Below are 23,555 nucleotides of genomic sequence, written 5' to 3'. Positions count from 1 at the left end.
GCTTAGTGTTTCATGAGGATGCTCTGGCTGAGATCCAGGGCAGCTAATTAAACTGATATATGCAGAATGAGAGAAGTGGTGGCCTGAATGCTGCCCACTTTTTGCTTCATTTGCAAACAAGGCTGTCACAACATCAGCCAGTCCTACACTGACATTTTCTGCTTTTCTCCCCTGCTGTTTCAAATCCTGCCGCATGCCCTGCATTAACGCCTGTGATCCCAGCATTCCCCGTCACCTGCCCTTCCCCACCCACCTGCACACCTGCACCCGCTTCGCCATCAGCCCAGTAGAATACTGTACATACTGGCCCACTTCCATCCATTCCCTGCCAGATCATCTGTTGCACTTCTGCTTTAAGGATTCATAGTTTTGCATGCCAGATAACCAAGTCAGTTTTCAGTCCCAGTTTGGTTAGATTTAGGTGATGAGAGATACACGGAACAGCAATAACTGTCTCATGGAGGAAAGTCCTGCTCTCCAAATCTTTCTGGCAGAATTAATTCTTCCATATGCCCTACATACAAAACAGACAGGCATGATGATGACCCACTGCACGTGTGCATTTTGTATTAATGCCAGTTTAGATGATCAGCTATGACACAGTCAATGTTGGTCTTGCTTTGGTATTTCCTGGTTGCGAACACAGCTGTTCAGAAAGTCACTAGTGGATGCTGCAGCTTGATTGATTGTCTTTATGTGACTATTGGTGAATTTTTATGTTTTTACACTTTGTGCAGCAAATCGGCCACTTGTTGCAGATAATGAATAAGTGATGGTTTTTTGCTAATCAGTTTGCGTGCACCAGGCCAGCACCTTAACCTTCAGCAAGAAAGGTAAAGAGACCCTATAAACCTTTATGTCTCGTTTAAACCAATGAGAAGTAACCAATGATTAATTAGTTAACCTTGACTGTAGAAAATATTCCTATATCTGACAGGGAACACGTGTAACAAGATAACTGTGTGCGTTGTCACAGTTTCTTATATCTGCATGGGAGTGTGTGGCAGATAGAAACAAGTGAAATGTGTTGTTTACTTCATGTTTTGAACCTGCTGACCTTCTGACTTTCACTACACAGTCTTTTCTGGAGACGCGTGGCTTGGCAGGAAGTCATGGTCTCAGTATGAGCTTCCTGCCTTGGCTCCTGCCTTGTCTTAAATTAAAACAATGACAGAGAGGGGGAAAAGTCTTGGCCCAAGAGTTCAGCTCCTCACTCTCCACAGGATGGAGATAGGATATCCTCCTCTCTTGACACACACTCAGGAAGCTATTAGACTTTGTGCCAAGCGCATAATGTTCCTTTGGGTGAGGGAGAACATGATGGGCAGGGTGAGATTTGGAATCTTGTGGGGTTTAAAGGAGAATAAACTCTTTTGCACAGATTTTATGCAGAAGCAATAATAGTTTAACATCATCGTTAGGCCATATCAAATGGTGTCATTAAATCAATTCAGGTCTTAGACTATGTAACTTTGGAAAGATTTTTTTTTCTTCTTCTGAATTAGAAGTTGAGACACAAGCATGAAATACGGCATGAAGACAAAGTTGTACCTCTTTAAATAAATTCATTTATTTCTGTAGTTTGCTATCCATAATCAATACAGACAAAAGCAATACTCGACTACCAGAATTTATAAATCATTATAGTCATCTCTCGTGAGCATCACAATAAACAGTATATTGAATTATGTACAATGGAAGACAACGACACATCCAGACTGAGTCAGTCCATGAAAGAGGAGTCTGTCCATGGACACAGAAATGGGGAGAGCGCTTTGAGATGTGTCAAGAACAAGGTTCCCAGCAACAAAAACAAAACACTTGGCAGAAAGAGAAATGTACAAGGAGCAAAACGACTTCTGCTCAACACACACACAGAAAAAAAAAATCAATGCAATATTACATTTGGTTCCACAGTTGTAAACTAGGTTGTATTCATGTCACTATTGCATATGCCATTAGGTAAAGTGTGTCAACAAGGCAAAGAGATCTCTATAATAAAATAGACAGAGTATTTTGTTGTTTTCTTTTTTTTTTTGTTTTGTTTTTTTTCCAAATAGTCACAGAGACTGTGAGGGAGAAACGCATACAATATAATATGCAACCCCAAAGCAAAACCCGTCCCCTTTTTAAAAATCGGTAGCCAAAGTCTTTACACAGGAATATCATTGCAACATAGGTAAAATCTAAGTACTCTATGCATTTTCAATAGAATTTTTTTAGTTAGACTCTTTCTATGTACAAAATATACACATTCAAGACTCTGAAGATAAATAAATACCACCACTTAGCATGGTACAGCTCCAATATTATTCAGTTCTGTCCAAACCATTTCCCACATTATGTTTCTGTGGTGTTCCCACCAGTTCAGTGATACATTCAGTCATGGTTAAAAGTTTTACAATCTCCTGTACACTAAAGGGGTTGTGAGCCAATTGGAGTTGGCACAGTGGACAACGCAAAGACCACACGGTCAGGATGTCACATGATGCTAACGAACCAACCGCATTTAGGAGGTTCTTGAAAAGCTCTCAGGAAGCAGACATTTTTTTGTAATATTTGACTAGAGATTATAATTCCTCTATTAATCGAGTTTCATCAGATTAAAGCAAGACCACATAACCATTGGAAAGATATAACATAGTTTGTCTAACTGTCTATAAAAAGTTGAATTTATCAGCAGGGAGCACACCTTTACTACAGCCTTGGTATGACCAATAGCTTCTGGTGGCTAATACTGGCTGATGATATATACTTTAGATAGATACTGCTTGACATGTTGAGTGAGTGTGATTACTTAATACTTACTCAACTTATAAAAATGTTACAGTTACTATGTATCAAACTTCTTGCAGCCATATAATTATATTTTCTAGACAGCAGGTTCTCAAGTGAACCTCCATGATGGTGCCAGATGTGGCTGTTGGCTTTTCTTCTTCTACTTCTTATGTGATGCGGAGCCTTCCCCCCTCAGTGCTTGTCCAGTACTGCTGCCACTGGTGGCCCTTTTCCCACCCCCTCACTTCAGCCCTCGCTCATTGACTGGAAACCGTCTCTTCTGTGTCCCAACCTGGGCATTTTTCATTGGCTCACACCCCTCCATCGTCACCCCAATTAGACAGTTGAACCATCACATGATCACAGCAGAAGCAGCCTGCACTAAGCTTAACAGCAGGCTATAGGTTTGAAGGTAGGAGTGTGTGAGGTTTTCAGGCTCAAGTGACTGAGGAACTGTGGGAGGTACAGTGCATTCAGATGCCTGGTGTTGTGGGGTCTGAGCTGAGTTACAAAGACATGCTTAACATGTTTAAAGACATTTAGAAATATATTTCATTAAGTCCAGCGGTTTTTATTGGACAAAAAATAAACTAGGTTAGAATAAATAAGAAATTAGTAATTAAGAAAATACTTTAATATCAGTACGATAAATCAGATCTCAAGCAGCCCAACTGTACTGTACATTTTTGATATAATATTCTTAATAGTAAGCTAGGATTTTCCACTTTTCACAACAGAATACCAATATAGAGATGTTTCATAGAAAACATAAGGACAGTATCGACATTAAGGCATTGGGTAGGTCTTATCAGACATTCTTCTTCCAAAAATAAATAAAACATCTAATCTAAATATAGTTATATACTCAGTGTACCTTGGTATCCTCGATCCCTGGGCCATTTCTATAGTAGGTTTCACTGTTCACTGACATAGCGGTTGGTCGTACTCTGTCTCAGAAACACATGCGCTCACGCATACAGGCAGTCATAAAACTACCCTCAAGTAAATAAATAGTATCTGGGTACCATTAGAGTTCTGTTATTGTCTGACTATCTTTGCTTCTGTGCTTGCACCAAAATTTGGGTCATAGGAAAAATGGCCTCTGAAAGCGCAGGGAACATGCGATGCACCAATACACAACCCACACACACACACACACACACACACACACACACAAACACACCTGTTCCGCCTTCAGCAAATTCATGACATGCATAGATGGTGACCTGCTTGTTTACTAAGAGTGTGTGTGTGCGTGTTTGTTTGTGTGTGAGTGTCGCTGAGGGTCCAGACAGTCTTTTAGGGCCACTGTGCCCAGTGGAAGGGCAAAGTCGATTTCATTTTGTTTGTTTTCGAGCAGCAGGTTGGTGAGACGCCAAATCAGAGGATAGAGGAGTCCTTCAGTCTGAAAGAGACAAGAGAGAAAAAAGAGGGATTTAGTGGAAATATCTAATAATTTCAATGTGTTTTCAATTACTGTGCTCAAATAATCGCACACTATTAACTACTGTAGAATTTGCAGGCCAAAATTCTAATTTAATGCATAGTGGCTACTTAAAACTTGCTTGAACAAAAATGCAGCAACACACATCAAACAGTGGGACATTTTCAGAGCTCCTTTCACTGCAGATGATAAGTTTCCTGTTAGAAAGTGAGCAAGCCCCTGTTTGTAGTCTCATTATTTTCCCACAAACAACAGCGGTGCCAACAATTCAGACCTTTCAGATGGCAGACATGAGAGGCTTGAGAGAACAGAGTCTCATACTGTACAGCGTGAACTCATTTACAGACTCAGATTAGTCTGTGTTTTTGTGCCACAATAACAAGGAGACATTGGGAAAAGCAGCTTGAATAACCAGAACAGTGAGTGCTGAACACACACGTTATTTAGGATTTGAGATGTGATCGTTTTATGTGTGTTATTAGAGTTTGTATTTAGTATTCAATACCAAATAGGTTGAGTTTCTAAATGTGCCTGTTGTGTGAATGCACATGCATGCAACTGCTGGAGCTCGCTTTGCTCCACCTGGACTCCTTCGCCCCAACCCCATCCCAGTCCTTTCATGCTGTGGTTAGATGGTGTGTGTCATTTCTTAAACACCAGCTGTTTTGCCGAGAAAGCGCTTGAAGGACAGTGGGGGGAGGCTGGAAGTGGGAGGCTGGTCGGCAACGGTCGTAATTATATAATCTGGGATGTAGAGTGATGGGGGTTGGGGTCTCCTGTCGTGCTGCTGTGTTGCCATGGACACATGCTGAGCAGAGGAACACCAGCTAGTAGTGTAGTCGCTGATGCATCTCTTGTATAAACTCAGAGAGCTGTGGTTGCATGTATATTGCAACAGATATTGATAATTATTTGGGATTTTTTAAAAGCCAGGGATGACAGCCTGTGTGTGTGGAGGAGTTGTTGGAGGCACTGCAAGCACAGAAGGATTTACTTAAAGTCAGAGTGGTGGTCGGGGGGGTGAAGGACACTGGATCAACTGGGAGCTTCCAGGAGGAGTTTGAGTCTGCTGCTGATGTGCGTACAGCTGAGGAGAAGACTGCACGACTAAATGTGTGTGTGGGGGGGGGGGGCAGCCATAGGACACTGGCTTCCAGGGGACTCTATCCTCGCTGCAGTCATGTGTCATGAAACCACTCAAGGATTACATGGTTGTCTTTGGGCTGGGAGACTACGGACACCTCAAAAATGCATGGTGGTTAGGCTGGTTTTCTAAGTTTCTGCAAAGTTGCCATTTGCAGTCATCTAATGCACATTTAAAGCAACAGCCTTAAAATAAGTGACTGGTATGATTTTATAGCCAACATCCAAACAGAATTCTATTTATTTTATCTTGATGTGTGCTTGATTGCACTAAATTCAAATTTGGACAGGCTGAAGCAAACAAATGCCACACCTTGCATTACGTATTGCCCAGCTGTTGTCCGTGGAGTAGCCGCTGGCTCTCATTCATCTACCCCTGGCTGTCTAATCTCGCCTGCAGAGGCTTTAATCTCATCTGGAGCCATGGCTGGCTAAATGTGGGGAACGCTGGCCACGCAGTTATCTAGCAGCTAGCGCTTCTGTCTGGAACATCCCGGCCTACTTTAGCCCCCCTCCTCCCTGTGCCATGACACACACACACACACACACACACACACACACAGACATGCCGCCTGGAAACTCTGACACAAGAGCCTGTGGTGTTACGTGTGCATGTTTGTTCTCTATGTATCAAGTAACATGGCATTTCTGGATTTCCTCCTTCCTGTTTTGGCTGTTTGCACTGCTTTGTTATGTTTGCAAGATCAATGCAATAAACTATTTAGCGGGTTGTGAGTGTATGTGTGTTTGAGCCAGCATGCAGGGATGCATCAACAAATAATTGTACAATCAGGCTGCCAGTTGAAATCAGGCGTCACCTTTATGGATATTTCCACAAATGCCAGAACAAAATCTGGAAACGTGACACGTGGAAAATCAAAACAGAGCCGTGTGGGCGCCACAAAGTCATGATGTTGGCCAAAATTCCAGCAGTGGAAAAAATGGTATCAATGCAGCCCTTATGCAAATGTCAAAGTCTCAGAGTGTGTGAGCAGCAGAGAGCCAACACAAAGAACAACTCATAATTATTTTCATTATCGATTAATCTGCTGATTTGTTGTAAAATAGTTACAGAAAACACTAAATAATGAGTGAGACAAATGCTCTTTTTGTCCAAAATAGTTGCATAATTGTTTGTTTTACTGATTAACTGTTTCAGCTCTAACTGAAAAGTGAGGAAAAACGTTTTAGTTGGGTAAGGGTTTAAAAACAAATCCCCTCTTCCCTTCTGTGCATAACACACACCTTGTTATGACAGCTGCACCTACTGAGCATGCTCAGAGTGAGTTAGGGATGCACGACTGTGCATCCAGACCTCTTTCGCTCACTGCATCCTCTAACATCACGGTGAACACACACATCACAGGAACTGTAAACAACACAGATATACGTAACAAACTCTGGGTGCATCTGGATCGACCCAATACATCATGTCTGCGATGACATCACTGGCAACACTGCTGACTGAATGACGTTAAAAGGAAGTGGGATTTGAGTAGATGGACACGAATGCTTCTAATCTGGCTGGCGAATTGCACACAAACGCTCAGTGCTGATGGTCGTTCTCTGCGGCCTGTGGGTGCAGCAGATGGTGAAATGTCATTAGTGGAGGGATAGTAGTGAGTAAGTAAGGATGTGTGTGTGTGTGTGCATGAGAGAGACATATAGTGGTATGTATATGTGTAGGAGCTAGTGTGGGCGTGGGCAGGGAAATCGCTGTAATGAGAGTGGTTGCATGTGTGTGAAAAGGGCAGAGTGGCAGGTGTTTATACCCTCATTCCACCCCCCCCTTTCGCCTCGACTAGACGCGCACTCACACACACTCTCACACACTTGCCCGCCAGAGAGAGGCCATCTGTCACTAGCACTCAGGAGGGACTCACAGCAGGGATCCTCCTGTCTTGGATGCCCCTTTTCATTTTTTCAATCTCCTTCTCTCCCTTATGTTTCACTATGGTGGCTGATGTTCAAATGATTATGAATACTCCCAGTAAAAGGCAATCAGATCAATACACAAGCAAACTGACGTATAAGCCTATCTTAAGCAAGACTCATCTCACTGTGTTAATCAAGCCTCTTGAAACGTCATGAGGAAGCAGGAGTTGGTTGTCACCATCAGATAAAGGTGTTAGTCAGACGAGGACATGGAAACAGAGACGGCTGACTTGGCTAATCTGGGTCTGGTACAGAACATCCACCTGGCTGAGCTGCGGCTAGTCGGGGCCGTGAGAGGAGACGAGCAGCTTGGATTAGGGCAGAGGTAAACACCACCTCATAGTCACATGGGCTGGCGTGCTGACAAAACAAGATGTAAACAAACACCTGACCCTTATGCCAGGCATTTAGACTGCCGAGCTGACTCTAGGTGCACCAACAAAAAAATATAAAAATAAATCCAGCTGTCAAAAGCTTATGACTTCAGGGTTTTGTTGACTAAAGGCAGTGCGGTCACATTTCTCAACAAGGGGCTGTCACATGGGTCTGGGGTCCAAATGCTAAATTCCAACAGGAAGGTAGGGGCTCACTGGTTTAGCGGTACTTTGATCCTGACAAACAGCCACATGCTGTTCCAGAGTGGTGGGGCCCAGTGTGGCATCCTGATAAACACAAAATCAAAGCACTCCGCCAGTGGGGCCTGGGTGCCAAAAAACCCCGTCAGCTCTCTGACCCCCTTCTCCCTGCTTTGCCACTCAGCAGTGGGAATGAATGTTCAGTAAACAAGCCATCGGGTCTACCATCCTGGGTCCCGTGCACCCAAAATGCACCTTGGTGGAAGGGGGCCTCACCAATGAGTTAGTTTATTGCTTTAAAAAGCTCAAGCCCCTCTCCTTCTCTTTATACTGAGAACACAAGGCTGGGCTCCACTCCCCTCCCACCTCCGCTTGTCTTACTTCTGCTAAGTGAACAGCCTAATGAGGCAGAAGGGCAGCGGAGTGCACGTGCCATCCTGCCCCATTATGCACGCATTCATTCGCTCCCCCACAAACAGTTAGGCAAACAGCACTGGAAAAAGAAAAACAGGCCACTCTCTCTGTCTCTGCACATCTCTGCCAAGTGTTCAAAGATGCAAACTACACCACTGGAAAAAGAGAAAAAAAAGGTCCCTGAGAGGAAAAAAACACCCCCGACTGCCCTGCATGTGTACGTGCTAGAGTCCACATGTATGTGCTCGAGTCTTTTCCTTCCTTCTCCCTAGTCAGTTGCATTCACAAAACTTTATTAGCGCCATAAAAACATTTGTACTCCCGTCAAAACATGAGTACAGAACACGTGCAAAAGGACACAACGTCAGATAAAAACAAACAAACACGCGAGCAGATCATTAATAGTCATTAAGCTGCAAATCAAATTTCTGAAAGGATGCAGCAGACCATCATTAACTCAGTTTACCACCTGTTTGACTGAAAAACAGCCATTTGACTTCACTCATGCACATGTCACTGTCAAAGACATCACACTGTTGTAGGTTTAAGGAATGCATAAATTAAGAGCCTTTTGGGAAGATAACAGATTTGCGGGTCAGTTGGAGTTGCTCTGTGTTAACTCAGCACTTTCCTCTTTATTTACCACGATGTCACTGACTGTGCAAACAAAAATAATGAGTTTATAGCACTTCTCTGTACTGTGTTTTATAAATGAAACATAATTTAACTTCTCTCTGTATACACTGGGGCCTTGTGGTGAAATAAAAGCCACTTTCTTTTCAAATGGCCTGGAGCTGGGACAAAAACAGGCCCCTTCACAGCAACTTTTCAAACCTGCACTGCCAGGAATGCAGACCGTGACATCCAGTTACCTGATGGCCTCACAGCAACTCAGCCCACTTTGTTGTTTTCGCTCGCTGCCTACAAGGACACACACGCACAAACACATATCCACTTGTGCTGGGCCTCACATGTCAGCGTGCAAACCCACACACTCCCTCCCACTCTCCTGTGTGCTGGCAAACACATGTGAGCTCACTGTGTCTGATAAATGACGCGAGGACATAAAGTCAAACTTGGCTTTAATGTCAACCTTCTGCTGTCCCTGTGCTCTTTGTTTACAGCGTGTGTTATCCCGCGCCACAGCTTTATTTTGTTCACTGGGATATTCTGGGACAGTGTATTGATCATGGGATGGTAGGAATAAGAGGTCTATAGAGGTCACATTGATGTGCAACACATCCTAAAGCCTACCCAACTGAAAAACAACAGCCGGAAATGCCCGTGGCTCAGTGTTACATTACCACTGACAGGAAACCTCCCCGATCAGTTTTGAGGCATCCCCATAGCATAAACAACAGCATTACTGCTCATGACAAGGCAAAATAAACCACCAGTAGACGTGATAAAAACTATTTAATAATCTGACTTTATATTTACTGTATACTTGTGTCTGATGGTTCATAATGAATCTCTAGTTTCTGTTTGCTGTGCAAATAACTTCCATTCATAATAAGCGTTGGTGGAAATCCCAAAATCTGCTCATGTATTTTTAGTATTTGCAGCCCACAACAGTAGCAGCGAGGCAGCATCCTGCTCAGTCATGGTGCTTGTTTACTTCAGAGCTCTCAGGCTCGTCACGTTTCATAGCAGCCTTGTGCTGCGTTCACATGTTGTGTGGAAATGTCAGGATGACCAAATATGAATGGTTCAAAAAAACATTTAAAGCTTGATTGATTGCAGCTAAAATTGTAACTTATTTCTCTTCCTTTGGTCACTCCATCTGCCACTCTGCTGTTTAAGTTAAAATGTTGTCACAAAAATTGTACTTAGGATAAGTAAGTCAGAAGTACAAGCTAGGGAAGAACACCTGAATGCCACATCAGCACCGCCTACTTATGTATTTGAATCTAGAGGAAATGCATATTTGCTTTCATCCTTGTTTTTTCCCCTTCCAACTGCACAGTGCAAACACTTTTCATACAGCAAAGCCAAGCTGCTTCAGTCATTTATTTTCATTAAAAAGAGCAACCTTTCACATTTCTAAAACCCTTTTATTCCCTAATTTAAAACAGTAACACCTTGAGGACATTAACCTGAAAATTCAGAGGCATTATTTAGCAGGAAGACATCTGACATCAGCCTCACTCACCTTTGGCAGTGGTTGCAGCCTCCTTGAATGCTAAACAGACATATGGTGAGCTGTGTAATCCATTGATACCCCCTTTGCAGCTGCTGGTGGGTTTGAAGCCAGCCAGGTCCTCACATTTCTCCATGCCCCTGTTGTCCAGCAGGTTCAGCGCAATGTAGTTCAGTCCGTTCGGGTAGCCATTCGAGCTCTGTCGGTTCACAGGGCTGCCGAACTCCTCGTCTGAGCCCTCGCTGCTCCGGGATGAGATGTTCTCCACCGAGCTGTGTCTCTTCATCATGTCCCCACGGGCGAAGGACGGGAAGACCGGTGTCACGGTGGCGGTAGAGGAGAAGGTCTCTGAGCTGTGGCGCCGACGTCCCTGTGGATTGGCCCGAATCACCTTGGCAGAGCAATCCACCGTGGAAGAGGAGGTGGCCCCAAGCAGGAAAACCCCGATGCCTTCTGGGACTCCCTGGTCCCCCAGAGAGAGCCTCCTTTCCCTGCTGCTCTGGCTGGTGATGAACAGTATTCAAAACAAGAGAGGTTTAGTCAACAAATAGTTTTTTATTTTCTTATTGGAAAAAATGCCGTTAAAAATGTTAATTCATGTCCTAACTATCCTGAAGTTTAAAACTCCAAAACAAAATCTCACTTGTGATCAGTATAATTATATTAAGTGAAATCAGCTAAAGATAATGGTTCATATCTGAATGCCCAGCATGAGTGCTGATAAGGCTGATTATCACGCACTTTGTATTATACATTTAATCAGTGAGTAAAAATGTGCATTTGCTCATTCAAAGTAATTAACATGCATGTTCCTGTAATAGCTGAATCACTATTCTAACTTTTTTTGGGATCACACAGCCACACTGTTGACATGAAATAATTAACAATACTCCCTCCCTGCTCAGACACGTACCTTGCTGTGTTTTGGGGAACAAGCTGTGGAGGCGAGCTGGTCATCCCAAATGTCATCTCAGTGTAGTCATTTTTCACCTCATCACAGAGGCTCTGAGACCTTTTCTCACTATCCAGATGGTACACTCCATCTTCCTCTGAGCAGGAGCACATCGATAACTCTGGAAGCGTGTCCAAGCGCTCAGCAGGAGTGTTGGCCTCTTTGGGTGAGTGTGAGCCCAGCTCCAGGTTTATGTAGTCTGCCAAAGAGGATCTCCCAGTGCCCCCACCGCTCGAACCCAGTGATGAAGACTGGCTCTCTGTGGATTCAAGGGAGGGCGGGGAGGATCTGGTGCTGCTGAAGTCAATATTAATGTACTCCCCAGGGCTCCGGGGCTCTCCGGGCAAGGGGTGCTCATTCATGCTGGGTAGGGTCCTCAGGGTGTCTAGGGATAGCCTGTTAGGTCTGCCCAGCCTCCCTCTGTAGGGCAGGGTCTCCGCCCGGCCGTGTCTTACTGGGGAGGGAACTGAGGGGCTCAGTGGTGAGGTCTGAGCTGCACTGGCCTGCATCACTGAATAATAGTCTGAGTCACCCATCCTCTGCCTCAAACTCTGGGGGCTCATCAACACATACTGGCTGCTTTCCTCATTCTTGGAGGCTTGAAGTTTAGCAGGGAGTGTGAGGGAGCCAGTCTGGTAAGCTGGCCTCACTGATGCAGGTTCACCAGCCAGCAGGCCCAAGTAGTAATCAGGGGGGGTCTGGAGTGGAGGTGCGTTTCCAGGTGACATGTTCATGTATTCACCATGCCTGTCTGGGCTCTCCATGGACGATTTGGAGCCACACCACATTCTCATGTAGCCGTTGTCCTCCAGAGAGCTGCTGCAGGGGGAGTTGGTCTTGTAGCCGCCGTTGGCAGCTGCCTGAGGGTGCACCCTGGGGTTCACAATCTGCTTCGGTGCCGAGACGCACATGGGGCTCATAGGTACATAGTTGTCTACCTTGCCAGACTGGGATGCTATACCTGGCGTCATTGGCATGTAGCCATCGTCTGCAAGGTTGCTACTGGAGCTCCTGGATGAACCGATTTCAATGTCTCCATAATCCTCAGGGTAGCACACTTTGGGTGAGGCAGAGTGAGAGCTCTGTCCGTGGGCCATCCTCATGAGTGTGTACTCATCCAGGGAGGCAGAGGACAGCGGCGCCACCACCCTCTGTTGACGTGGTGTGGTGAGGGAGTGTGTCCGCTTCCTGTAAGCCTTGTCAAAGCTCAGACCATCGCCACAAGCCACAGACCTGCTGCCATTCGCCCCCTCCATCATCATGTAACCACAAGGGTCGCTGATGTCACGGGATGGAGGCGTGCTGGACAGAGAGTCAGGTGTGTCGCTGCGGGTCAGGGGGAGGAATTTAGGGTCACCTGGGCTGGAGCTGTAATCGTCACACAGCATGAAACCAGTGTCACTGAGGGAGCCAGAGATGGAGGCGCTGCAGCTGAATGGCCGCCGGGCCTTGTCAGGAGTGCAGGTGCGAGCCCCCCCTCTGGGAGACATGCTGATGGGACTGGAGGCAGCTGGAGGGGAGTTGGACACTGGCATGGACAGGCTATGATGCAGGTTGGAGGTGGACTCTAGTATTCTGCAGGTGCGGCCACTGCTGAGGGTGTGCGACCGGCTGAGGTGATTGCCGGAGTTTGGACTGGTAGGACTCTCGTTCACAGATATGGACATGGACACAGGCCGCGTGACGCTTCCATCTCCCTCGCTGGCTGTTCTTATCCGACACGACGTGAACTTTCTCCCTGGGGATGTGGCTGCCATGCTGTCTGTTCTGGATCTCCTCACCAGGCCTGTCTGACTGGGGGGGAGGTTGTTGAGGTTGCGCCGTGTGGGCACGGAGATGGGGTTTGTGCTGGCAGACTGGCTTTTGCTCCGCGGCCGGAACTCAGACAACTCCTTCATGGCCTTCATGGCCTCAAGGATGGTCTCGTGGATATTCTGTGCCACCACCGAGTCCTCTGCCTGCATCCAGAACTCTCCAGGCCCAGTGACTGCCGACCGGCCCACCTCTATGAAGAAGAAGCTGTCTGAGTGGCCACATCTCCGGATGTTCATGAGCTGTAAACTGACAGCAGCTGTTTCTGAGTTCAGCTTGACAAAGCTGATGGTCCGGCTGGACAAACACAGCCTGTACACGCCAGTCAGGTTCTTGATCTGACCCAAGCCTTTGGATTTCAAGTTGACCTGCCATACCTCCTTATAGACAGCTGCTGCAGGAATAATGAGTCCGTAGCTGCTCTCCTCAAAGCCCACTAAAGAGGAAGTGGAAGCGGGGCTGTCGTACACTTTCCCCTCGGCTATTAGATCAGTCAAAACGTTGTACCAGCTCTCCTGTTCCTGCTCGCTGTCAGCAGCCACGGCGAAGTACTCGTCCTTGGTGTAGAGGGCGATGAGGTGCTTGTGTTTGGCGTCGGCCCGTTTGTTTACGCACAGACAGGAGTCCAAAGTTATGATCCGTTTCGCGGCGGACTTGTTTCTCCATTTCTTCTCGCTTTCATAATACTCGAGCCGGGCGGGACAGCGCTCGGTCGGCTCTCGGAGGACGAAAAAGCGCCGATGCCCGTGTTTCTGCTTCCTCAGGTATCCGCTCTTCTTCACACCATTCGTCCCATTAGATAACAGGTGTCCTCCGGTCGCCGGAGGACTTGCCATTTCTCTCCACTTCTCTTTTCAGGTTCCAGATAAGCAAAGACTTTTTTTTTTAAAGAAAGAAAAGCAAACTCGCAGCAAAAAAAAAAGCTTTAAATGTAACCCGTTTTTTCATCTAATCCATAGCAGACATTGATAGCTGTCCGCCACGGTAGGAGCAACAGTGCAGTGGGACCAGACCAGAGACTGATCTGATCCTGGAGAAAAACAACATGTGACGCTGCTGCTCTAAAAACAGACTAAAACACAGAGTCATAGGGGGGCGGTGCGTCCTGCAGGGGCCGTGCCTGTCCATCAGCCGGCTCTGGCGCCGTCTATTGGCCCATTAAATAATTCAAGGCAAGACAAACCCCGCCCCTGCTTTTCAAACCGCTCTCTGTCATGTAGAAACAGTTTATAAGAAGCCCACTGAATAACACGAAACCGTATTTGGTGCGCCGTAAAATGAAAGTGTTGTGCAAAAACACACAGCCAAGACTCGTTTTTATGAATATGTTTGGTGCCGTTTAATCTCAGCTCCATTAAATATACCTCAAACGTATTTAATATAATTTTATTTTGATTGGCAGGGCAATCGAGCCCATTTGGATTAATGAGGATTTGAAAAGCGCAACACAATGCTGGATTGTAACCATTCACTTCTCAGGCAGAAACACTGTAAACAACCCTGATGTCCCACTTGTTATATAAGGAGTGTTGTGGCCTATTTTTAAACCTGTGGGTATTCCTCTCCAACTGGAACCTTGCGTTTCATATTTCAGTACCTCACCATTTATTCTCCCATCCAGCACTCCAGCGGTGTCCACATTTGGTAATAATTATGGTCATTATCTCTTGAAAATGTAGCTTTTCCTAAGTGGAAAAGAAAAAAACAGTTGAGGGGAGTCAACCTTGTTTTGTTTGTGATTTGATACTCCTTTATGCTTAGGCTGCACTTTGCTGCATATTTACAAAATGTTCATGTTGAATGAAAAACAGCCATCTCACAGAGGGAGGATGACTAAAGCAAATGCGTCAGAGGCTTCAGTGCAAAATAAATAAATAAATAAATATAGAAATCAAACAAGCTGCAGAAATGCTGCCATCATCTGGCTGCTCAGGCTCACTCTGCCTCCCTGCAGCACACACAACTCTTCCCACTCATGGCTTTGGCAAACACAAAACTTTTTGGCTCAGTGTTTGCCAGAGACAAACAGAAGGCACCGAAGGTAGCGCTGAATAACAAACGCTTGAGGTGAGTGCAGTGAAGGCTGTGAAGGGCTTGTCAGCAGGAGGAAGCTCGCAGACATCTGTTCTGCAGATCATCTCGGTAATTATGTTAGTAATTCTCCATGTGATCTTCGTGATCATTAGTCATGACCGTGCAGGGTAACCCAGCCATCAGACCACCAGCCAAACACACACTTGGATTGCTTTTTATAATCTCCCAACAAGCAGATTACACCTCTGTCAATGAGGTGTCCGTTTGAATTAGACCCCACAGATGAAGGGGGGTTATCTGCTTTAACTCCGCCTTAATGAGCATATCTACCTCTTTAAAGTAACTCATAGATACTGCAGATTAAGGGTAATCCCTGCCTCTTCTAATCACTATTGTTCTCATTATTGCTATTGTTGATGCCAGTGTGTTTGTGTAATCCTGGTGATATTTGGCTGTTGTCTATTTGTCTGTTTTTGCACAAGTGTTAATTTATCGGGGTTAAGCCTTAGCACCACAGCATGTGTTTTCAGCATTAGCCATCACCTATAATCTGACATATGAGCAACAACATAAACACCTCCACCAGGATTTAGTGACACATAGCATTTGACTGCAGATATAAACAGCCCGAAGCAAAAACAAAAGAACAAAGAGATTATTGTCAACACTTCACTGGCAAAGACATACAATAACTTGGCAACAACACTGAGGGAATATTGCTGAATGCTGGATATTGTTGTTTTGCTTCTCTGTGTTTTGCAGGCAGTTCGTGGGATGCGGTGTACTGATAAATTCCCACAGGGCTCATTTAAACACTAATCTCGATGTTTTCTACTAGAACCCAGGGATCTTTTATTTGTGCTAACGTCCAGGTGTGCCACAGCGTTCCCAAAAAAAGGATGTGGCATTGCTGGGCTTTTACAATTCTGCAGATTTGTTGTTTTAATTCGAGCTACACACAATTCTTCACTCTTCTTGTCCATTTGGTTGCCATTTTTATTTTTTTCATATTTGATTATGCACAAGTCAATACATTTTGCTTCTAATAAAATAAGCTAACTATCACTTAAATGTTGGCAGATTTTGATAGCAGCATCAGCTCTTCTACCTCAGCTGGATATTCTGGGATTCTTTCCATCACTGGTTAATTTTCAACTCCACGCGACTGCCACGTTATTGTACCTCAGCGTGAATAGGCCTGAGGCCAGACATTTGTCCTGTTATTCCCAGAAAATCTCTCCCTCTGTTGTTTTCCAGATGATTCTCTGGAGCAGGTCCAGTTTGAAGCAACAGCCTACAACTGTCTCCCTCGCTTTACTTTCTGCTTCTCGTTCATATGGAGACAAACACTGGCCACACAGAAGCCTGGTGACTCAGTTGGAAAATGTTTAAAGCTATTTAGGAGGTAATCCCTCATGGCACAACGTAACATCTCATTAACCAAGCTGGATAGTGAGAAAGAAGGTGTTGATACACTGACAGCAGCAAAGAGGAAAATGCATCAAAACACTGAGGGAAGCCATGTTCCCAAAGGGTTTATTCAGTCTGTTTGTTTGGAAAAACCATTGCAAAAGCACTGGAAAATATTTTTCTTACTGTTTAATCACGGTATAGATCAGTACTGCTAACAGGTATAGGAAGCTCAGATTCCCACGGGGATCAACATTAGTGCTTCTTGTTGCCAGATCCTCACACAACAAAGCTGCTTTTTCACCGCATAAACACTCACAGATCAGTGTACCAGAGGGTCGTGTAAGAAGGGTCACCTTTAGACCAAAGGCTTTCAGTGTTAACTGCTCTGAAGCACAGAAAGCAGATCCAAACACCAAACACTGCGCTCAGGCAGCTTTTTGACACCTCCATGATTGGGGCTCAGATTTTTTTTTGCACCTGTAAATGCTGAAGTCAAGTAACATATTGTGCCTCTAGCTCCACAGGCTAATCAATATAATCAGCTGCACAGAACTTTGATTGCAGATACTGTATGCCTGGCATGGGAGCAACTACTTGACTGCAGCCAAGGCAACACTGACCTCTTTTGGCAGTTTGAAAAACTGCAAGTCTCAGTGAATGACTAGCCAGTTTTCTGTGTTTTGGCAGATGTTTTTGGAAGCCCTCTTCCCCATAGACATTGAAAAATTAACAAATAAAAAATTAGACAACATAAAGAAAACAATGACTAAAATTCTGACAAGTAAAAATGATAAGATTCTTGGTCAGAACTACATATAATTTTTAAAAACTATCGTATAATTTAAGTAAACACCATCTCGTAATTTTTTCTTCTGTCAAACATTGTGAGGTTTTAAAGATAAAGTATGTGTCAAAATTTTATTTGCCTCATTCAAGATATTGACTTACCATGTCATAATTTTGACAAAATGGGCCAAAAAATGAACTCACTATCTTATGGTTTTGAAATAGTATGTAAACTTTTTGGCTTGCCATATCATAATTTAGTAAATCATTATCTCTAGTTAGTAAAAACTATGACATTTTGGCCTATGTGATAGCTTTAGATTGCATTGCCACCCGAAATTATTCAGTTTACAAAACTGTGGAGAAGGTTTTTCGATCATAGATGGTGAAGCAAATTGAGAAAAACCCTCCTGTTGTTTGTAGCCAGATTAGAATTAGAGTTTTATCGTAAATTAAAATAGATTAAAACTATAATGTTGCCAGTTGTTTGAGTCGGTTATGTGTCAGCATGTAAATTGAATCAGAAATATGTTTTATTGTATGCACATTACGGCGCCATGCAGAAGTCTTCGGGTCTGTTGGACTGGACATGTCGCCACTTCCGTTTTCCCTTTCTGTATCAAGTCAACTTAAAACACGCAGGCTGCTCATTTCAAAATAAAGTGCGTGCTGAAAACCATCTCCCATTTTTCATGAATGAAAGTAGCAAATGTGGTTGATATCGTATGGAGTTTACGTTTTAAAGCAATATAATAAATACATTGCGGTTTTTGAACGCTTTATGTTTCCTCAGTCTTACACGCTTTGTTTTGATTATATGCCATATTCTATACTTGAACTTCCGTTTTACTTCCGGCGGCGTTAACCTTGTATGACTTGACGCAGCTCAGGCAAAGGGACGTAGGAAACTGACAAATCGCTATCTTAGCAATTTTAGGTTAGCCCTCCGGTTGCACAGACTGAAACATTATGTCCCGTGTGGTTCTTTTCCTTTTAACGTTATGCTCTGTCTGTGGAAACGCTGCAGCGGAAAGAAAACTAGTATATGCGACTGTGGTGAGTCATATTATTTGTCTGTGGTAACGCTGCGGAACCTGTGTTGAACACTACAGCGATTACAGCGGCTTTCTTTCGGTGTGGATCGTCGGTTACGGAGCAATGTTCACAATTTGGGATGTTTGGAGTTTTCTTTGCTTATCTGAGAACACGTTTTTTTAAATCTAAGGACAATTTAAGTTTTAGAAATGAGTTGGGTCTGTAGTGAATTCAGCATATGTATAATCAACCTGACTGCACTTGTTTTTAAAGAAGCACATCTTGTGTTTATTTCACACTGCTTGATGGCAGTAACGTTAATGCATTGCTTTAGAAGGAAGTGACCAAAAACACAACAGAAACTTTAGCAAGTGTCCATCTGACACATTTAACAGTATATTTGATGAGCTATAATTCCTTATGCAGTCAAACCTGCATTACAAACATTACCCTGTTTAACCTACATACTGTTAAAGTGATGCCAGTTTATTTTTTTCATTGTCAGAAGCTTCCTGTCAGGTGACTGGTCAGCTGGACTACCAGCACAGACACATTTGTAATGTGTGTTAAGTCTGTTATTCTTCGGGTCATATCTAATCTCTGGAGCATGGAAATGCCTTGGGTCGTGTGGGTGTTTCTCACTTTGTATTTATCTTCCCAGCTCTGCAAACATGGAATCTGTCATGGGTGTGAAAATTGAAATAGCATTAGTCACGCTCATGTTTTCTCATGTTAAAGCAATAACATGAAGCATCTCACATGGAATATGACACTGAGGGCCAGGTCAAGTCAGCACAGATCTTCTCCTAGGAAAGTTGCTTTGTTGACCATTGTTGCGATGTGCAACTGTTACTGAGGAAGCTTTATTTTAAGAAGTCTTATTCTTGCATTCATTCCTAGAAACTGTTACCTAGGTGGAGCGGATGAGATTAGGAGTTTCAAAGGGATAATCCATCTTTCAAATGGAGTTTACACACTTTTTCAGCTATTTTGGACAGACAAGTCATGCCAGCTCCTCATACCAGAAACGCCACACTTCTCTTTAGTGTCTCAAAGACTGAAATTCGAAACTGTTCTACTTGAGTACTCAGCCGATGTGGTTTCATCCAGCGACAATGACCTGATTGATTTGGTACCCACACCAGTGTTTGGTTTCACAACATTAGTTCTCTATTTATGATCAAAGGAGCAGTTTAAAGCACAGGGCAGAGCTCATAGGCATGAGATATTTTATATGTGTTGGACTTTATCATGATGTATGTCCTGCTTTATGTGCTTTGTGTTTCTTTAGTATTTTACTTATGTTTTTAAAGCATATCCAAATAGTCACAGGGTTAGAGGCTTTTACAATCTTAAGCATCATTTATGACTTCCTTTTTCTGCTTCTGGATGTGTTTTTAGCCATTTTAAGGCCTTTTGTGTTTGGAGTCTTCAGCCGACATGTTTCAGCTCTCTGTGAATGATCTTATGATGTCTGAACAACACTTGACAAGATCGTAACTGTCAGCTGACTGGATTTTTATGACAGCCAAAACCTTCATCTGAGTTTTATCTGAGTCAACACTAGACTCAGATAAAACTCAGATGAAGGTTTTGGCTCGATTCTGTTTTAGAGGTGTGTGTGTGTGTGTGTGTTGTTAGTTGAATGTTACCTGACTTCTCTTCTCTCTGCCCCTCCCCCTCCAGTTGTTTCGCCATGGTGACCGGTCACCAGTCAAAGCCTTTCCTACAGACCCACACCAAGAGAGCGACTGGCCTCAAGGCTTTGGACAGCTGTCACAGGTATAAAGAATATTTGTTTTAACTGTAGTGATTGCATTTGTTTAGGAATTCTGTATCATGAATTTAAAGTAGTAATAAGTTCACAATTGTATGCAGTTTTTTTAAAAATTGGTTTGCATGTTCAATCTAGAAAAACTTGATTTTCTTCTTTGGATGCCATCAGTTGTATTTATCTCTCAGGCTCTGTACACAGTGCAAATTCAGTTAATTAGTCGGCAAACCTTTCAAACTTGTAAGTGTCGAGAAATTGTATCTAGAGACGCAACAGGATTGTGATACCAGTTTTCATCTCCTACCAATGTTTGTCTGTGTGTGTTTTCAGGAGGGGATGAAGCAGCACTTTGAACTGGGCAGCTTTCTGAGGAATCGATACAAAGGATTCCTCAATGAATCCTATGACAGACACGAGGTAGGTGTACCCTCCTGTCACATCACATGCTGCCTCAGTAGAGACCTCACAGGCGGACGATGATCCATATTAATGTTTAGGAGAAAGGGCCCCTTGCCGTGTTGGAGTCATACAGGCTCCTAAATGGTGCTGGATTTACTGGAACACGATGGACAAGGGTCTCAGTCAGAGCGCTTCTTTCCAAACTCTCCAGTATATTTGGACTGAACATATTTACTGCAGTCTGTTTGGAGGTTGTGATGATGGTACCGTTTGTAAATACACAATACACATCTCCTTTGTAATCAGATCTCAGTTCGCAGTACAGACTACGATCGCACCCTGATGAGCGCTGAAGCCAACCTCGCAGGTCTGAACATCAACCGACTCGTCTCTTTCAAGCACTTTTCCTCCTCACATCAACAGTGTGCATTAACGGGACTCTTGTTGTCATCTAGGTCTGTACCCCCCCACCGCTCAGCAGGTCTTCAGACCAGACTTGAAGTGGCAGCCGATACCTGTGCACACGGTGCCGTTCAGCGAAGAGAGGGTATGTATATGATAGCTTAACAGGCTCTTTGCTATTTGCAGTCCTCCATCTGATTTTACTTTCTCTCCTTGCAGCTTCTCTCTTTTCCTCAGGGTGACTGTCCCCGCTACAAACAGCTGATGAACGCAACCGAACACACGGAGGAGTTTCTCAATGTCACCACTAAATACCAGGTACTGTCTCCTTTTCTTTTCATCTCTTCATTTCTTTTTTTTTCCTCCATTAAATTCCATCTGGTGTATGTGCCATAGCTGCCACGGAGGACACTGAGGTCATGTCCTCAGTGTGTCCAATATTTCTGTGATTTCCAAATTCTAGAATGACTTTTAATTGTATGATGGATATTACACATGTTGAGTTCTTTAAAGTCTGGTTCTGATACTTTCTTATTATCTTTAAAATTACTATGAACTGTGGCCAGCTGTGTTGAGCTCACTGTGTTCCTCTGTTCAGGACATTATAGAGCTGGTGAGGAATAAAACAGGACTGAACAACACTAATGTGGAGTCAGTCTGGAGTGTGTATGACACATTGTTCTGTGAGGTGAGAACACACACACACACACAAACACTGAACACTGAAATGTAGAGCCACGGCAGCAAAGGCAAGAAGTTAAGAGCAGCACTGAAAAGTTTTGTTTTGACATTTCCATGGATTGTCTCTGTCACGATATTTGTGTCGTGACTCTGCTGCACCAAAGCTCAGTTAAGAAGCACAGGCAGGAAATTAATTCTTAAATAAATTAAGCCACAGGTTTACATGACTCCTTTTCAGAGGTGTGATGAAAACTGTTAAGTGGAACCAGCAAATGTGTCAACATTATGATAAGCATTTGTCCCTCGAACACTGAAATGTATAAAACGGACTTAAATGAGACAGTATAATGCGTATATGCATTTCTGCTGATATCACTGCTCACATTTCATGGACAAATCAATTAATTCATTCCAGTCACTCTAAACACCAGTATCAGTATATATAATTTTACTTTTGTCAAATCCACATTATTACTATGAATCCATGAGAGATTTCAAATATGAGCTGAGCTGTAAATTGTGGACAGCAGGGTCACTGAGTGCAGCCACATAATAATAAGAGCAACAGTGAGGGTGCTGGCAGAGCACAGCTGAGAAATTCCTCTTAATCAGCCCATGGTTTTCATATTTCCAACTGTGTTGTGTGTCTGTGTTCGAATTCAGTCTCGCCACAACATGACAGCTCCCGACTGGGTGACTCCAGCTGTCATGGAGAAGCTCAGAGTGCTCAAAGACTTCGGATTTCAGGTAAAAGTGCTTGAAATATCCGTAGATTCTCTGAGGAGTTTCGGTGTCTGATTACAGTCGGTTCGGTTTCAGAGTCATGTCGTCATGTAATGTGTGATGTCTGATTTTCGCAGGTCATATTTGGAGTCTACAAGCAGCAGGAAAAGAGCCGGCTGCAGGGAGGTATGTTTTTTTGTTGTTTTTGTTTCTTTTTTAAAAAATGGCAAAATAATTTGTTGGGGAGCAGTGCAGTTTGTAAGAAATGTTATTCAAAGAGGGCAAATAGTGCTTTTGATGAGGACTGTTTTCAGCAGTGGATTAATCTACATTTGGTGCCTGAGTATTTACATACTGAGATTTGTTGAGAATAAACTGATTATAGAATATCACCAGACTTCAACACGATTCGGTGGGAAAAATAAGAAGTGCTGTTTGTCTTTTAGGTATTCTGTTGGGTGAAATAGTGAAGAATCTCACCAAGATGGCCGTGCCAGACCCAAAACAGAGACTGAAACTGATGATGCTGTCAGCGGTGAGCTAGTTAACCATACTAACACTACAAAAATTACTTTTTTAAATTACTGGCACAAGGATTTTCATGTAATCTTGAAGTAAGCCGGGGTAGATACAGACATGAAAGTGCAATCTATCTTCTCACATAACTCTTGACCAGAAAGCCAGAAAGTGCATTTCCTAAAAATGTGAACCTGTCCCTTTAATGTGTGTGTGTTCCACAGCACGACACCACTGTAGCTGCCCTTCAGGCAAGCTTGAATGTGTTCAATGGAAGACAGCCGCCATATGCTTCTTGTCATATAATCGAGCTGTACAGGGACGAGAACGGGTAAAACACACACACACACACACACACACACACACACACACTTTCCATGTGATATTGACGAGCTCCTACCAGCAGTAAACTAAATGGAAGAGATTTAAAGTTCAATACAACCAGACAGCCGAAAATACAAGGACATATGAACCAGTTCTGATTCTTTAAAGCTCCAAATAATCCAGTTGACTGTTGAGACACTGTAGTCTCCATGTCCACTGGGATTATGGGTCCAAACAGCACATAATGGACATGACATATGTAGTACTATGTGAAA

The 23,555-nt window shown here is 43.8% G+C and overlaps 2 protein-coding genes across 5 annotated transcripts in view; one reads left to right on the top strand and one right to left on the bottom strand.

Annotated features, from left to right (window-relative positions):
* acp2 (acid phosphatase 2, lysosomal) overlaps positions 1-23,555 on the top strand; it is an 84,178-nt gene that overhangs the window by 58,451 nt on the left and 2,172 nt on the right. For 2 of the 4 annotated variants that reach the window (XR_006842792.1, XM_046382890.1), the window contains exons 1-11: positions 18,307-18,482; positions 20,148-20,243; positions 20,566-20,652; positions 20,941-21,001; positions 21,090-21,181; positions 21,256-21,354; positions 21,635-21,724; positions 22,381-22,464; positions 22,578-22,626; positions 22,887-22,975; positions 23,181-23,287. Coding sequence is in view for 3 of the 4 variants with exons in the window: in XM_046382890.1 (XP_046238846.1) it covers positions 18,396-18,482; positions 20,148-20,243; positions 20,566-20,652; positions 20,941-21,001; positions 21,090-21,181; positions 21,256-21,354; positions 21,635-21,724; positions 22,381-22,464; positions 22,578-22,626; positions 22,887-22,975; positions 23,181-23,287 (941 nt within the window). In the remaining variant the exon portion in view is untranslated. Of the gene's footprint in view, positions 1-18,306; positions 18,483-20,147; positions 20,244-20,565; positions 20,653-20,940; positions 21,002-21,089; positions 21,182-21,255; positions 21,355-21,634; positions 21,725-22,380; positions 22,465-22,577; positions 22,627-22,886; positions 22,976-23,180; positions 23,288-23,555 lie in introns of those variants that run through there. The other 2 variants (XM_046382891.1, XM_046382892.1) reach the window with 1 other exon arrangement.
* LOC124055771 (insulin receptor substrate 2-like) lies at positions 1,549-14,253 on the bottom strand. Its single transcript, XM_046382885.1, has 3 exons — positions 11,343-14,253; positions 10,442-10,932; positions 1,549-4,183 (listed from the first exon to the last, which is right to left on the bottom strand). The coding sequence occupies exons 1-3, from the start codon at positions 14,027-14,029 to the stop codon at positions 4,179-4,181; spliced, it is 3,183 nt and encodes a 1,060-aa protein (XP_046238841.1). The 5' UTR covers positions 14,030-14,253; the 3' UTR covers positions 1,549-4,178.

This window comes from Scatophagus argus, chromosome 24, assembly GCF_020382885.2.
Source record: "Scatophagus argus isolate fScaArg1 chromosome 24, fScaArg1.pri, whole genome shotgun sequence".
In the NCBI taxonomy this organism is placed as follows: domain Eukaryota; kingdom Metazoa; phylum Chordata; class Actinopteri; family Scatophagidae; genus Scatophagus; species Scatophagus argus.
The sequence above is the reverse complement of the archived record's forward strand: the minus strand, read 5'-3'. Positions and strand labels throughout refer to the sequence as shown.